The 16962-nt window shown below is 39.3% G+C and overlaps 1 protein-coding gene across 2 annotated transcripts; it reads left to right on the top strand.

Annotated features, from left to right (window-relative positions):
• The first annotated feature begins 983 nt into the window (after nucleotides 1-983).
• On the top strand, nucleotides 984-15110 carry sfrp1a (secreted frizzled-related protein 1a). 2 transcript variants are annotated; one of them, XM_046386187.1, is made up of 4 exons: nucleotides 984-1696; nucleotides 1808-2386; nucleotides 5622-5702; nucleotides 13736-15110. In XM_046386187.1, exons 2-4 carry the CDS (start codon nucleotides 1864-1866, stop codon nucleotides 14059-14061), a joined length of 930 nt encoding a protein of 309 aa, XP_046242143.1. In that variant the 5' UTR covers nucleotides 984-1696; nucleotides 1808-1863; the 3' UTR covers nucleotides 14062-15110. The 2 variants fall into 2 exon arrangements, with proteins under 2 accessions (XP_046242143.1, XP_046242142.1); XM_046386186.1 differs by having other exon boundaries at nucleotides 985-2386.
• Nucleotides 15111-16962: the final 1852 nt, after the last annotated feature.

Below are 16962 nucleotides of genomic sequence, written 5' to 3'. Positions count from 1 at the left end.
CATATGCCACCATCCATCCATATTGCATAATGCATTTAACATTCTGCATGCTGTTACAGAATGTTTTATCCTGGACTCGGTTCAAAAAGTGAAAGAAGAGGGAAATGTCTAGGTGAATGGAGGACTGCATTGGTGACAGCTGCAAAATACATTGATTTGATAAATAAGTTGAACAAAGCTATTAATCTAAAAGGTCTGTGTTTGCTGCACTCACACTTAAAATCAAATTAAGTGCTTTGTTTTTCTCTGTTGAGCTGCAAGAACTGTTACCAACACAATAGAATGCAAATTGCCCCCCATTTAAATAAAGAGCTTTGACACCTTCAAGTCTTATCACCGAACTGGGCAAAGCCAAGAGGAGATGGACACTCAGGGCTCAGCAAATTGACTTTAGCCTGTAGTGTGTAGTTAGATTGGATAAAGATGCACCTCTCTAATGTTACACATTATCTTTACAAGGGCAGTTAATTTAATATTAGTAAAAGTATCATGTCCTCATTTTATTTTTTGGTGTGTGTGGGGAGATCTTTCAGTATTTTTTGGGGACAAACTGTCTACCCTTCAACACATTTAGGGAACCACTGGAATGAAAGCAAGCTGTGCACCCAGTTTGAGGCTCCTATCATTGCATCAGTCACAGAGCTAAGCATCTAAATAACAAACACTGTACAATCTTTCAGAAACCCAGAGGGCAGTATAACAAAACATACTGCAGTTATGGAGATATTTCCACAACTGGCAAAAACTCTCCAAAGCATCTGGATGAAAAAAATATTTATCTACTGCAAGACAAAGAAGATTTTTCACTCATTTCCCAAGCTGCACCTCCATTTGCTATTTCCAAACAAACACGCTGGCTGGAAATGATATATTTCCTTGCTCAACTAGTACAATGTCAACCACTCTTTCCAAAATCACTCTCATTACGTGACAATGTTACTTTACATTTTGTCATATTTTCAAAAGAAAGAATGTTGCACAAAACAGTCATGAGACACGTTGTTTCCAGCTATACAATCACGACTTGACGGTTAGAAGAGTCTTTGAGGATTATACTTCAGAACAGCAGCAAGTCTTTGTTCAGCAGCTGTCTCCATTTTCCAAACATAGCCGGGTATTATTTTCAGAGAAACAGATGCTTTGCTTTGTGCACAAACTGCAGCTATCCTCCTTGTACATTACCTTGGAAGGATATATATATATTAAAAAAAAAACATTAATTAAATATCTATTTGCTCACTTTAGTTCTCCATCCTTTCTTCTCATTTGTGTCTGATGTTGTTCCCTGCAACCCATTCTGGGAACTGAAAGGAAAGCAAGCTAAAGAAGTAGTCAATCATACAATTTTATTCTGCTTTAGAACTTATATCTGCCACGACCTAGGTTTATATGCGCGCCCTTTTGCCATTCTATAGTCTTTTTTATTATTCCGTATTTTGGTTGGAAGGAAATACAAGCAGGAGACAAAAAGGAGGGGTGGGGAGGCTCCTGGAGAGTTTTTACACAGTGGGTAATTAAGCTTTTTGACTGACAACAGAGTGCCAAAAGGCGCAGACGCACTCCGATTGGCCGGAGCGCACTTTACAATCTCCTCTTGTTTCCAAGCTCCGCACAGGCAGAGCACTTTACCTCCCTAAACTCTCATAGCAGCCAGACGCACTAGAAGAGCGCGACGAGGCTGCAGCCAAAGGAAACTGTCTGTGGACTTTACCCGAACCAGAATCTCTACATCTACAATTTTCTACATTTGCTTCTTCTTATTACTTTGTTTTCTTTTTTTTTTGTTTGTTTGTTTGTTTTTATGCAGTGAGTATTGAATCGTCTGTCTGAGCTACAGTCATCTTACTGCTGCAGAAAGAAAACATGAGATCTGCTTCTGAGTCCTTCTGGAGGATGATCCGGCTAGCGGTGACAGTGGCACTCATGTCGGCGTGCAGGGCGTCAGAATATGAGTATCTTAGCTGGAAGTCGGACGTGTACAACGGCGGGCGCAGCTACGGCAAGCCTCCCCAGTGCGTGGACATCCCGGACGATCTGCGGCTGTGTCACAACGTGGGCTATAACCAGATGCTGCTGCCCAACCTGCTGGAACACGAAACCATGGCCGAGGTGAAGCAGCAGGCTAGCAGCTGGGTGCCCCTGGTGCACAAAAACTGCCACCCGGGCACGCAGGTCTTCCTCTGTTCGCTCTTTGCCCCCGTGTGCCTTGAGCGGCCCATTTACCCGTGCCGCTGGTTGTGCGAGGCCGTGCGGGACGGCTGCACCCCCATCATGGAAGCGTTCGGCTTCCCCTGGCCGGAGATGCTCACCTGTGACAAGTTTCCCCAGGACGATGTGTGCATTGCCATGACGCAGCCCAATGCGACCGAGGCCACCAAGCCCACAGGTAATTCACATCTGTTTCACTGACAGATTCCTAAATGTTAAAGTGTTTTTCCAGTACGACCACAGTGTTTTGCTGGTCACTAAGCAGTTCCCCCGGATATGTGTGCGTTTAAAGAATGGTTTAAGAGCATAGTAATTGTAAGTGATGGACAGGGGATCTTTTCTGGTCAGGCAAGTGGTTTAAAACGTGGGGGTAGCCACTGTGACTGCAGCTATTGAGTTTGTTTTCATTATAGATTAGCCCTTATTTCAATGAACTGATTCATCCTTTGTTTAATAAAATACCAGAAAACAGCCAAGTGAGAAATAACCATCAGAAGTTGACAAAGCTCAGGGCCGTAACAAGAATCAAGAAACACTGAGGTCTTGAGCCCAATACACATCTCACCCTCCTCAGAAATTTTTTACCAAACAGCAGTTTTTTTTTTAGTTATGTGTTCAGTTTTATTTTGTGTGAATTTTATTTCTTGACATTAGCTTCTAAATGCTGTTTGAAAGCCTTCTCCACACTACCTGTATGTTTATTAAGTTTATAACACTGTATGCTATAAAATAACCACCATGTGTCGCTTTAATTTTGGAGCGCAAACTCTCCCCAGGTTGCTAGAAGCCCCAAAGACCCATAAAAATACTGACGGCATGACCTCATGACATCTTGAAAAGCTTGTTTTGTCTGACTAACAGACCAGAATTCAATGATTCAGTTCACAGTGATATAAAACAGATAAAAATTGTAAATTCTTACAACAGATTCTTGGGGAAGCTGGAAAATATCTTTGCTAAATTACTCAAATGATGAATCAGTTTAAAATTGTCAGCAATGAATTTGAATGTGTATTTGAATATATCTTTCGACTACAATGCAGCCATTTGGGATTTCTTATTATAACAAAGCATTAACCACCTAACTCAGAGTAACTACCTGACTGAGAAAACAAACAGCCACCACTTTTGCCACTGTGTAAAAGTCGACACTTGGGCAGCAAAATGGGCTTGAGAATGTTGTTTCAGGGGTGAAGTTTGTGTTTGCAGATGCAAATCCCAACACAAACAAGCCAAATAGAACCTTTTGGGGGGAAATTTGCCGTGATCCAATTTTAACTATGTCAGCGGTCCTTAAAGAAAGTCTTACGTGGTTACATTTTCTTTACAGTCCATAATCTGTTGCCTAAATTCTGGCCTCATTGCTTAAGTTGCTATTGACTTGGAGAGATGTTGTACTATTGAAAAAGCTCCAACAGATGGTAGTCATTTTATTTCAAGGTGTGTGTTGAACTGGAGGACAATGCTGGGACAAAGTCCAGCTGTGAAAAATGAATACCTGCATCTATTAAACCCCATTTTCTACCACTGACTCTGAAACTGATGGAAAGATGAAGGCATAATTTGAAAAACACACTGTCCAAATACTGTGCAATAAAATCCAGTCTGGAGATGAGCAAGACATAGCAGTTTTCCAATAAAGCTTCCGAGGAAACAGTAACCCTATGGTCCTGTTGAGCCAAGCTGACAAATCACAGAGAAACCCAGAAAAATTCACAAAAGCCCAGGGAAGATAGTTTTGGTTTGAAGCTTTGGTTCAGTGTCCTTGTCTGTCTGTTTAGGTGAGATGTACACCAGGGAAGGGAAAGTACAACCACCTCATTCACTTTAACCCTAAAATTGGGGGGTGGGGGTGGAGGTTCCATCATCACATCATCAACTTACTTATATTTCAGTCTTAAGCTGTAAATACACCACTTGAAGACATTTCTACTGAACATGTTGGCCATAAATGGGGGAACTGTGGATCCTCCAGAAATTACACAGCACTCACTGTATGTAGTGCGAATGTGTCCCGTGTGTGTGTGTGTGTGTGTGTGTGTGTGTAGAGGGTGGCTGTTACTGACTGACATGGTGGTATGGATGCAGGCCCATTTTTCTGAAATAGGCTCCCTTTTCAGGGTAAGGGGGACCACACAGAGTTCTACACTATCCAGACATCACCTGTTATCATTTGTTGTCAGCAGCAGTGATGAATAAAGTCGGCGTTCTTCCGCAGCACACAGAGTCGGGTTTGTCAGAGCTGAACTCCGGCCACCTGGAGTGTCACGGAATATCTGCCATCAATATTATCTAGGAAAATGGTCTGATCTGAGGTGAATAAAGACATACAAAAGCAGCCTAATCTTTTTAGCTGTTCTCCTTAATGATTGTTAATTGAGGTCAGCTAACAGTGCTTACCACACCACTGCTGAATGCAGGCTGGTGATAATTGATTTAAAGGAGAGCCAGGCTCAAATAGGCAAAGGGACCCTGTGACTCTGTAAACAGTGTCTGTTTTCACAAGCTCTTTACACCTGGGTGTCACTTTCACAAGCGTTCGTCAAACACATGTAATGGACAACTGGCAATGAAGGGAAAACTGTTTGTTTTCCTTTTACTTACCCTTGTGCTCAATCGATCCAGATCCACACAGTGACACTGACATGCAGTCGGTTTGAATTAAATGCTGCAGGACGCTATCATCAGATTGCAAGGCCAAGTTTGTTTGGAAAGTAAGCTCAGCTGTTGGCATGAAGTGATCATTTGTGGTATCAGAAAAAAATTGAAAAATCGTGTTGTTAAAATATTTGCAGATATGCCTCTAGACTGAATTACTTTTTGGCAAAAACACATTTTGGCTCTTTTATCATGGCTAATATTACCTTCTTTTTTTTTTTAGAATGTCAGAGCATTCCTTGGATTGAATATCATTACCATTTATTCCTTCCACATTTCTAATATTTTTTTTCTTTTGCATTTATGGCTGTATATATTGGTGTTGAGCAATATGGAAAGATCCTTTTTGAAAGCTCTCTCAATGAGGCAGAGTGAGAAAGAGCATTTACTGCTGCTCTTAGTTATAGCTGGCTGTAAAAGCTTAAGACATTCCTCACTAAGGTCAGGTCATCGCAGTGTACCAGCAGAAGAGACTAAGCGACTGACACCAGACACTAGATAGGATCTCTCCGTGCAGACAGGGGTTATATGTGTGTTGGCTGATTTTTTTTTTAAAGAACTTACTTCAGCTCCCCTTCATTTCAATTGAGAAATGACTGTTGCTCTGTTGCCCTCATCCCTGATGGGTGGCGATGGGAATCATTCCAATGTAAAGCCATGTGAATGATTCATAATTGGTATTATTGGAACTTGTGTTCGCCATGTTGCCTCTTTTCAACTGATTTCCTAATCATTCCCCCTTCTTTTATCCACAGGTTATCCTTCCATCTGCCCTCCATGTGACAATGAAATGAAAACAGACGCTATACTGGAGCATATGTGTGCCAGTGAGTTTGGTAAGTGTCACTGCGCCAACACAGCATGTGAAATACTGTTCACACACACACACCACTCTGATGCTCCTTGACGTGTATCACAGCATTTCATTAAAACTGAGCAGATTGTGCCAATTGTATCTTCCATTTTCAAACTTTAAAATGGTCCATAAATTCTTAACAAAGTATGTAAAGCTGCTTTCCTGAAGCGCACCCTGCATCTGACCATACTTGGCCATTTCCTTTCCCAGTGAACTCTGTAGAACTTGCTTCATTCCAGCGATTTCTGTGGTTAGATCAATGAAACATTTTTAAAAGCTACAGATACGGTTTTGTCTCTCAGTCAGATACGCCAAGCCTGTCTGGTTTGGAAGAGGATGATATTCTGTGACTAATGAATTGGGGGTCATTAAATTCTGTATATGGTAGGCCCTCACAGTAGTAAAGTGGGGTGTTTATTCTGTGTGCCTGTTGTTGTAAAATACCTTCTGGACGATCGGGGAAAATCCGCCTCAACTATTTTCTTAATTAAGCAATTAATGATAAACCATGTCTGGTTTAGTGAAATCTATTTTAATTATATATTGGAATAAAATAGATTTCAAAAGTATTTCGCTTTCTATTTGATATTTAAATCACTGCTCAAAAGTGGTGAAAAAATATTGAATCTGTAAAGGCCATGTCTTTTTCCCAAGAGACACTGGTTTCTAAAATTTGTTGTCCATATAACCCATGCCCACATAGCAACTATTGTTGGTGTCTTTGAAAACACAAAATTGAGAAAACTTGAGGGCTGTACTGAATGAATACTCATAATATCAATCTATCTCAGAAGTAATGTGCATTCTGAATTCAACACAAAGATGAAGCTGTTAGGTGATTTTATAAAATACAACAGCTTAAAATCTTGCTGCTTAACTGAGGTAGCACAGGCACTGAATAATGTTAATTCTGATACATGTTTTAAGATTAGGCTACATGGGTTGTGTTTGAATTATTAAAAACTTTTATGATTACGAGTTGTACTACCAGTAGACCAGTGTTTCAGCCTGGTGTCACCAAGTGGTGAACGAATAACATACCATTGTCATTTTAAGCATTATTTTTCGTTTTTTCTGAAGTCATTTAACTCAGTCCCTAATAAAGGCATGCTTTGCATGATTTGAAGGTTGCTATTTTTCTAAAGACACCATTCAAAGTTGGCCCCTCCTCCTCAGCTCAACACTAGAAAGAGAGAGTGAGAGAGCTGGGGTGGGGAGGTGGGGGGAGGTGGGTTGTGTTAGTGAGAACAAATCAGTTAATCTGAAAAAGTAAAATGTTATCTTCTGATTGCTTCACGGCAGTTATGTTCGGAAGCACAACTAAACCTCTGCACAGCCCTGCGGGAAGGTACTGCATTTTGTGTGCAGACAAAACCACGCCTCAGCCTGTCCTCCATTTGCCCGTCTGCTCTGTGTGTGTTTGCATGTGTGGCTCAGCTCCATCCTCAGTCAAACAGATACACGAACCTACAGTTCTTTATACATGACGGACTGAGAGCACAGCGGACAAGAGAAAGCAGTGTAACCTGGACACTATGTTTTCCAGTCCCCAACATCACACCCCGCGTGCTGTTGCTGGCTGGAGGCTACACACAGTCTGCCTTATGGCTGACGCCCAGAAATGTCCTGAAGTCAGCAACGTACTAGCAAAATAAGAAAATACAGGCAGAGGACAGGGTCTGTGCAGATAAATCCACTGCCACACACTTAGTGGGTCATAATTGATGATTGCAAGAGATTATTCTTCAGTCCATACATTTTTCTAAAGAGAATGACGGTAGTATACCTTTCATCCTTTTTGTCATCTTGTAAGTCATAAAGAAACAAAAATGTCAGGTGACATGGTATAAAGAGTAAGAAAGTCCACACTGGGAGGAGACTGGGGTGGATAGATGGGTCAAACAAAGGACTTTCACACACAAGAGACCAATGTTCACATCCCGTGTGAAAAATAGTAAATGTTTACTGATTACCAAAATGCAATTGTTTCACAACAGTAACCACATGTTTATTATTGTTGCCATGATGAGGAAGGTCACCTGACTTCAATCTATCCAAGCTCACAAAATACAGACTGTATTAAAGACGCAGAAAGGATCACATTGGAATGTTCTGTGTGCAGACAAGAATTTTCCTTTCTTTTAATCCCAAAACCAAGTAAATTACATTCTTTGAAGATTTGTTTCTTAAAAGTTGTTTCCTAAAGTAGTTATATTTGATTTAAGAGTGATTAGAGTATGAAAGATATCTCAATCCGGAGCTTCTCTCACCTTTATGGAGCACAGTAGTGAGTTTCAGCTCCTTATTTAGCTGTCCAATTGCAACTTTACTGTTTGGTGCTGTTTGGCAGAAGCCAGCTGTTCTTAGTAAAGAAGCCGGTGAACAAAGACAGAGCTGAAAGAGAGTTTATATCTGATACATTCAACAGATGGACAGACACTGAGAGGTTGAAAAAGTCAGATTCACGAATGACTTGATTTCTCTGTGGAAATTTTGAAATTTTGCATGAGGCGCTTAAAAAGGCCATTGAAGGCCCAGAGTTCAATTAAAAATGCAAACATCAACTGAATTGCAGTTATGAAGATTTCCAGTATTAATGTGCATGATACCCAAAAGATGCAAGATGTTAGGCTTTCATGTTTTATTTGCTGGCTGGGCCAAAACTGGACCAGAAGTCTGTTTCCACATAGGAAACAGACTTTTTTCCAATTCTCAGAAAAAGTTTAAGGTTACGTTTGTTTAATGAATTTCCTTGTTGTTTATGCTGTGGTGATGGGAGTTGCCTTTTTCAGTCTGTGTCCTGGTTTGCCATGAGGAGAGTGGCACATTATTGGCTTGTTTCATCTCAGATGAAGACAGATGTTGTTTTGCCTTCTTGTCATAAACCCCATAAGCAGCTGACATGTGAGGATACACAGACAGATTTAGTATCAGGCTGAGGATGAGACACTGTGCTGCCTATGTTGTAGGTTTGAACCCACAAGGGAGCGACCTCCCCTGGAACGCAACAAACATCACTGTGATCTCAGAGTGGCACATGAGTTGATTACAGTGGGTAAACAACTAATGCACAGCCTGACAAGAGATAACATCGCTGGTTATATCACCAGCCAGGCTAAGGATTTGTTTATCGCTTTTTCCAGTAGGCCAATGAAATTCTGTTTTCATCTGAGGAGAAAACTGCAACTATCAATATATCTGTAACATCAGCTGAAGCCAAACATCAGTTAATGTCTTGTCTTGAAGAAAAAGAAAATATGCAGTTGAAAAAAAATCCAAAGCTTTAATCATGACATACTCTATCCCACCGAGAAAAAGATAAGACTATCATCCTGCATTCTGCTAGTTTTGACTTGACTGAAAGAGGACAGACGTGGTAGGTAGCCTGTGTTTTTGGAGCAGACAAGTCATGGCTGTAAAATATAAAGATAGGGTAGGTTGGTTTGAATTAAACACAGATAAGATAGACAAAATTCTTGCTCTTCCCTATGCAATACATGGATGGAAAACCACGTAGAGGCCTGAGGAGTGAATCAGTGACTTACACTGAACTCTTTATTAATCTGCGCAGACCAATCATGTGTAAAATATCCCAACCCTGGCAGTGAATTAGCATTTTTGTCCACTGAAATCCTCACTTACTGGAAGTTGTGAAAGATCTGTTCTCACTTAAGGTTAAAGTTTTGTGTGAAGTTGTTTGTTTGTTTGTTTCTTTTAAAAGTAATTATAGTATTTCTTTCATTTGACACCATGTATAACCGCTTTCCGTCAGTTGCGCAAACTCACTGAACTTTTCAGTGTGATTTGATCCCGATAAAAGCAGAGAGTGCAGCACCAAGACTCCAGGTGTTTGGATATGACATTGCAAATACATCAGACTTACTATAACAAGTAACAAGTTGTCCATCCAGTGCTGTTAGTTTCTCTAGTGCGGACTGACACTCCTTGATGAATCTCCTTCTAACAAACAGACATGTATACACACAGATCCTACTGCAGCACTCAGCTGGTTACAGATTTACAGCTCGTCCCACTCAACACTTTGTTCCCACCGCAATTTATCTCAGTGCTTAAGGTTTTACGGTACCTCATTGTCCCAGAAAACTCCAGCACCCTTCAATTAAATCTCTCCTTGGACAGCTCACTTTGTTGTGTTTCTAAATTGCTCCTTCCCTTTGCTGATTCAGTAAACAACAGGGCAGCCCTGCGCTGGAGGACTGATCACTCCAGCTTATAGATCAGATGTGTTTCCATTATTGTGAATGGGGAGCAGTGCACACCCTCCTGCTGGGTTTATGACACCCTGGGAGCTGGAGGTCCAGTCTGTGCCTCGAAACTCGTAGTGGAAATCAGGTCAGGGGTCATGGACCAGAATAGAACAGGGCAAGTCTACAAAAATAGCAGTTTTAATGTTGTATTACTTGAAATAATTGAAAGGAAAATCTATTTACAGTAAAATTAATACGACAAGTCTTTTAAGCTAAAATAGACATTTGAAGACACTATGTTTTACAAAATAAGAGGTTAAATCAAATTTATGATGCCTTCTGATTGTTCTACTGATGGAATTAGAGTTGGGTGATAACTCAGTATTATTGTCTTTGGACTTAAATTAGATTTGTATCATGTTTACATGTTTTTTTGATTAATGAGTCCAAGCAAAACAAAGTAAAATTACTTGCTGAGGTTTTTGTTTAGAGTTTTGTTGGAATAGCATACAGCACAAAAGTGGAACACGGTTCACTGTAGTAAATCAGTGGTTCCCAACCTTTTTTCTGCCTGAAAACATGGCCTTGTTACAGGATGTATATGTTTACCATTTGTATCAGTTTAATGAAAAAGTAACTATGTTTCATTTCTGTTCATGTTCTGTTAACCATTTTTTAACCCTTAAACCACTAGATTAAAGAGCAGTTGAAGTAATATATATGCTGTGGTACAAAAACAATTCAGGTCATTTACTTAAAAGTGGTTATACCACACGATAACACTTATATATAATATATATAAGGCAATTGCAAATAAATTCTGCATTCGACACTGAATGCTGATTGTACCGTACTTGAAAATACACAAGTGTTATCAGTAAAATGTATTTCAAAGTAAAAGTACCTATTATGTGTGAGTATCATTTCAATGTGGAGCTAATTTTACCCACTTTATACTGTGTATTACTACCTATGTTTTATATATCCATATTAATGCTTCCTCATATTCACATCACCTACGATGCTGGTATCTTCATTTTGAAGGATCACGGGCCAAAAAAGTTTGGGAACTGCTGGTCAAATCTATAGAACTGCATCATATTTTATGAGAAGATCATACTGTATGTTTGTATGTACAATCAAATTCTGCTCAGTAATCAGTAAATATTTATGGTCAGATAAATATAGTGAAGTGCTGTTGGGCAGTAGTGTTAGAAAGAAGTAGAAGATGGGCGTACTTGGCTAACTGTGTACTCGATACTTATCATCATTGTTCATACGCATACTTTTGCTATTTAAGGATATTTCTTGATAATGGATACTGAGATTTTTGTGAAAGTGATTTCAGCCATATGGTGCAGCTCTAGCGAGAATGTTTGACTTTTCAGCTGGTTCAATAGCTCCCTTTAGTCTCTCAGCACAATAGTATAAAGTCTATGTTTGATCAGAGTCAGAATCCGCTTTACTGTTAAAGTATGTGTATACATACAAGGAGTTTGACTGCATTTTTTAAATTGCTCTTAATGTACTTACACAGGAATAGACATAGAGCTAAGAAAGAGCACAAGAAAAGCTGAATTCTCCTGTACATGGAGCATAGGAGCATGCAAGACCACCTACTGGATGTCATGTTAAAGTGAAAACAGTTGTTTAAACATTGTATATGTGCTACAGGGACAGTTTCGCTAGCAAAGGACAGCATTGTTAACAGTCAAACTTGTTCAGTTATTTGATATCAACTTCTTACTGTACACTGCTGCTGAAGAGATTAAACCCTCAAACACGAGGTGCAAAGAAAGTTCATAGCGCCAAAGGATTATCGAGGATGAAGGATTTATCAAGATGAAGTCCTTTCAGGGGTGGGCCTGACTTCTCTTTTATGACTCACTAATTATGAATGCTGCCCATTTTGATTTCACTGAACACTAAGCCTCCTCACAGAGACCGTTTGAGAGACTAGAGACAGAGGATAAAAGTGTTAATCCCTACCATGTGCACTTTTAATACTGGGAAAAACAGGGCGGCTCTTTTTTTAACACTTTAATTAGCAATGGGAGATACAGGCGCAAAGGCAGAGATGACGCGTTTGGAAGTTTCTTAAAGTGCCAGTTCTTGGTTTTTATGACAAGCATGATTCTGTGAAAAGTCAAAGAGATTTGGTGTCTAAAACTGTGAAGAAAATTAGAAGTTGCAGTTTTATCTGTTCAGATCTTTGCTGGAGTGTGAAATGATTCATGCTCAATCAGGCCATTCCCTGCACTGCAGGTCACAAGACTTCATCTCTAACATGACTTGCTAATTTATCCTGACACCATCTCTATCAGGTAGATTGGTCCCAGCATGCTGCACTTTTTTTTTCTTGTGTTGTCATGTCACAAGGTCATCCGTGCGATACAAACATCACTCTGTGTCAGTGGACAATGAGAGGATGTAATGTATTGAGGCATATGGAGATTTGGACCACCAAAGTCTGACTCGTGCTCTGTTTCAGAAGGGGAACTGGAGGAAACAGAGAGATTAGGAGGTTAAATAGAGTTTAGTGAAAGATCAGGAGTATTATGGTCAATCAGAAAAACAGCCTGAGATTCAGAGGGAGGTAAAAGTCAAAAACACAGCTCTACACTGATTCACTTGCAAGACTGCTTTGATTAAAACTTTTAAGGAACTGCTAATACTCACCAGACAGGCACAATGCTTTTATTAAATAAAAACTGACATAAGCCTTTCCTTCACCAAAATTAGCAGGGTTTTAAACAAAGATCCCCTAAAAATAGGTTATTTATTCCCGTCATATTTTCAGAAGGGCAACTTCGCCCTTCTGTTATCTTGTATTTTCATTTTTAATTCTGTTTTTTTTCTGTTTGATATCACAAACTCACCAGAAAACAGAACAGTAGAAAGCAACATTAATGCCAGTGAAAATGTTACTGGATTTTTTTGTCCAGTGTGAAAGGGATGTTAGACTCTAAGAGATCTCTGGACAAGATAACTTACAACTGATATTCTCTCATTGGACAGATCTAATGTTTTTATATCTCTTTATGCAATAACCTTGTATAGAACATTATGTTTTCAGGGAGCCCATCCCATTCTTGTGAATATCTTGTCCATAGCTGCTTTGAAGCAACATCCATATTTGTAGCTTTGTAGTGCACTAGAAGCTCATTGGTTTTCATGATCTTTAGCTTCAGGTGACTGTCCTCCTCTTAAGTCAAGACTGCTATTTTTTTTAATGAAAATCATTCACTGGTATCAGAAATGCCAATGATTTTCTGTGTTTGAAGTTTCTTTATGTAAAAATTTTAAACAACAAACTTATGGGATGTTTACCAACAATGTTCTTATATCTGTTCATGTAAAAAAACAAACAAACTGACAATCAGCCAATGTGTCATCATCAGATTAGACCAGGTAACAAAAAACAACTTTGTAACAGTGTAGGAGTAGGAAAGTATATATAATATTCCTTTATCTACTGTGAGATTTTGGCAACTCATTTAAACCCTTTAATGTCTCTGGTTGTATGAAGCCACTTTGAACAAATCAACGATCAGGACTATGGTCATTCATCAACAATTTTACATAAAATGTATTATATGTGCCTAGATTACATAAATGACATAAATCAGGAGCCTCACTATTCACCTGCTAACATGTTTCATTATGCTAGCGGGTAACACACTGTGCATGTCTGGCATTTTGTACTCATGAAGTATTAATTCAATTATGCCAAACCTTTTGCACAAGAACTCATCCACCTTTATGCATGAGGTAACTGTATTTTTCTTCCTTTCTGCACTGACAGCTTTCAGGACTAAGATCAAGGAGGTGAGGCGAGAAAACATGGACCGCAAGGTGATCCTGCAGAAGAGGAAGAAGATGTTGAAAGTAGGGAACCTGAAGAAAAAGGACATTAAGACACTGGTGTTGTACTTGAAGAACGGTGCGGACTGCCCCTGCCAGCAGTTAGACAACCTGGGAAACCAATATCTAATCATGGGCCGCAAGGTGGATAAGCAGTACCTCCTCACGGGCATCCACAAGTGGGACAAATCCAGCAAAGAGTTCAAGAAGGCCATGAAGAAACTCAAGACCCACAAATGTCCCGCCTTCGAGAACGTCTTCAAATAATGTGACCGCCACCCCACCTTATTTGATCGCATCTCATCTTACATATGAACTTGCACAGTCATCAAAATCCCAAACTCTGCTTTCTATTGTCATGTTTATATATCTATATATCTTTGTATATTGACAGATATACTTTGAAATGTCCATTGCTAAGTTTTGTTGAATGTGGTGAGCGATGACACCACAAAGAAAGGTTGGGTTTCCTTTTTCTCTGCTAAAGAAGAGGACATTGTAGTAAAAGCCCTTCCTCACTGAAATCATTTCCACTATATGTATGTAGATACTTTGTTACACTCTTTCATTCAAATGGTCAGTGGGTTTTGTTTAAAGGAACAGTTGGAGATTTTGGGACACATTATTATTGAGAGTTAGATGAGGAGCTTGATACCATTCTTAAGTGTAATGATGTCGATCTAAGAAAATGTTCTTTTTCTATTCTTTTAAATTTCTCTCATTCTGATCACATAATAATTAGTCATATAATCAATGATTGGACTACAGGACTGGCAGTTGCAGGTATTTTGAGCTTTAAAAGCCACACTGTACAGTGCAGCTCCAAATAGGGTTCCTGTTGAATAACTTATTAAAAGAAGCATGAGAGAGTTCTGCCATCAGCTGATTGTTGTGTGAAATTAAAGACTGCACTACCAATAATTTTGATCATTTTCTTTCATTTCCTCTTTTTATTGTTACATTTCTTTTTGTTACTTGAAATATCTTTCTTCATTCTTCATCATAAGATAATGTGTAGGCTTGTCTGACTAATTTCTTGTGATGTTGTTGTGCATTATCTCCAGACATTTGGCTAAAGATTTGTACCACTTTCTTGTTGCTACATCTGGTCTAACTGCTTGTTCAGTACTCATCATTAATGGAAAAGCGTCGTTGTCACACATGTTTAAAAGTGCAAATATTGCCAACCCTTGATTTGTTTTGCTCAAGTGTCGCTGGTCCATTTTAGCACTATTTTGTTTTAGATTTGAATGTCAGCGATGCATAGTTGCCTATTACATGTACATACAAATTTTACATAAATATGGAAAACTGAATGGTGTCTCTTATTTAGTTTTCTTTCATGAATTTACATAGACATTACAATGGTTATTTGTTTGTCAGTCTACTATTTTCATCTAGTGTATCAGATCCCTAAGTGTCCCTTGATTGGGTAAAACCTATTGGTGGACAAAGGCCAAAAGCAAATACCTATTGTACTGTATTGTTAAGGTGCAAAACGGTACACCCCAAGTTATCTTAACTGACTGCTTTCCCTCACAAAGTGTCTGCTCACTGTGTATAGATTTTAAACACTTAGCGTTCCTGCTACTTTTCACTTAAACATAATCATCAGGTCAAACTTTTTTATGACAAAACTCTAGGGAAACGAGTGACATTACTATCAGTCTCAGTTTCACTTTATGTTAGCAAGATGGCAAACAAGATTGCACCTTAACATGCTATTTTATTTGATTCATGAACAGTAAACATGCAAGTCTGCACAGAATCCACAGAAATCACCATTCACAGTGCCTAGGGCTTGTCACACCTGCCAACATCAGCATACGTGTTCACAAGGTGACATTAACATTTCCCTCAAAGGAACACTGTGCCTAAGCAGAGCTTCATAGAGTCACCAGCACAAGCGTGGCTTACCAACCAGGTATGGTGGACGACTTCCCCAATACCCCAGAACCTCAATCAAGGTTCAAGGAGGGTGTGGTTGCACTCTTCCCTTGTTTTCTGCCTCCAAATTGTCAAATATTAGGTCAGTTGACACAAGCAAAAGTCAATTTCAAGACCTTAGTTACCTGTGCTAGCAAGTATCTGTGGTGGCTTCTTTATGTGTTTGCTGCTTAGTTATATGTGAAGGTGCATTCTTTGTTTCTCAATCGCAGTTACCTCTACAACTCTGTTGCTGAATTTATGGACAAGGACTTATACTGTGTGCATAGTAGTTAATAGCTACACATATGAAACAATATAATTTGTTTGTGAGCATGTTTTATTGCCCTTGTGACATAAGACATCAATCTAATGACCCAGATTTGCACACATTTACCCTTGATATTACTAGTGGGCAGGTGTCCTAGGCATCCTGAGCTGTTAAGTTTATCTTAAAGTGTGTTCATCTAGGAGAGATGTAGACATTATCTCACACTGCTGGTTTTCCTTTTGTATTCCTTGATAGTTCTTACTCCAGGCCACATGTTCCTGGTGCTGAAGCTGAGCTGGTTATACTCAACTTTGTCTCTGAAATGATTCCTTGCACTGATAATCACTTTCCACAGTGCATGCCTGAACTTGTTCTGTTTGTCCAGATCGCCTCAGTCCCTGCTTCAAGTAGACATGGACTTTTCTGTTAACTCAGGGCTTATGATTTGGTTATGTTCATACAGTAGGCCCTTGGTACAACCTGTTCAATGTACTTTCCATCGAGTAAGTGACCAATGTCATTGAAACATATCACTCCATTGTGCTCACACACTAATGTCGGGCCAAGTCTGATTGGTCAGACCAGTGTTAAATGTTCTCGTCACCATCACTAGTTACGTCACTAGCATCACTGGTTGATGAATCATGATGAACCAGCCTCAATAAAATAAGATAAAAAACAAAACAAAACAAAGAGAAGGAGAAGCTCGAGGTATGGCAGCTATCTGTGATGGTATCTAATCTATTTGCAGAAATAGTACTTACTATTACTTTACTATGTTCATTTATACACATACACAGAGGTGGTGAAGGAGCTGCCATGGAAAGCACTGGCCTGTCCATTGGGAGCAACAGGTTCATTATTTTAACCAAGGACATTTTCATATGTGAACAATCGATTCTACCTCCTGAGTCCTCCTGAGTATTTCATATAATAATAATAATAAAAACAACAACAACAACAATAATAAT

Source organism: Scatophagus argus, chromosome 4, assembly GCF_020382885.2.
Source record: "Scatophagus argus isolate fScaArg1 chromosome 4, fScaArg1.pri, whole genome shotgun sequence".
Taxonomy (NCBI): Eukaryota; Metazoa; Chordata; class Actinopteri; family Scatophagidae; genus Scatophagus; species Scatophagus argus.
Note: the sequence above shows the minus strand (reverse complement) of the source record. Positions and strands in the feature narration are given on the sequence as shown.

Bases quoted from the DNA above. Each gene is read 5' to 3' on its own strand.
- sfrp1a (XM_046386187.1), top strand. From the start codon at position 1,864: ATGAGATCTGCTTCTGAGTCCTTCTGGAGGATGATCCGGCTAGCGGTG. The intron at 2,387-5,621 runs GTAATTCACATC...TTTTATCCACAG, and splicing joins CGAGGCCACCAAGCCCACAG to GTTATCCTTCCATCTGCCCT. The intron at 5,703-13,735 runs GTAAGTGTCACT...CTGCACTGACAG, and splicing joins TATGTGTGCCAGTGAGTTTG to CTTTCAGGACTAAGATCAAG.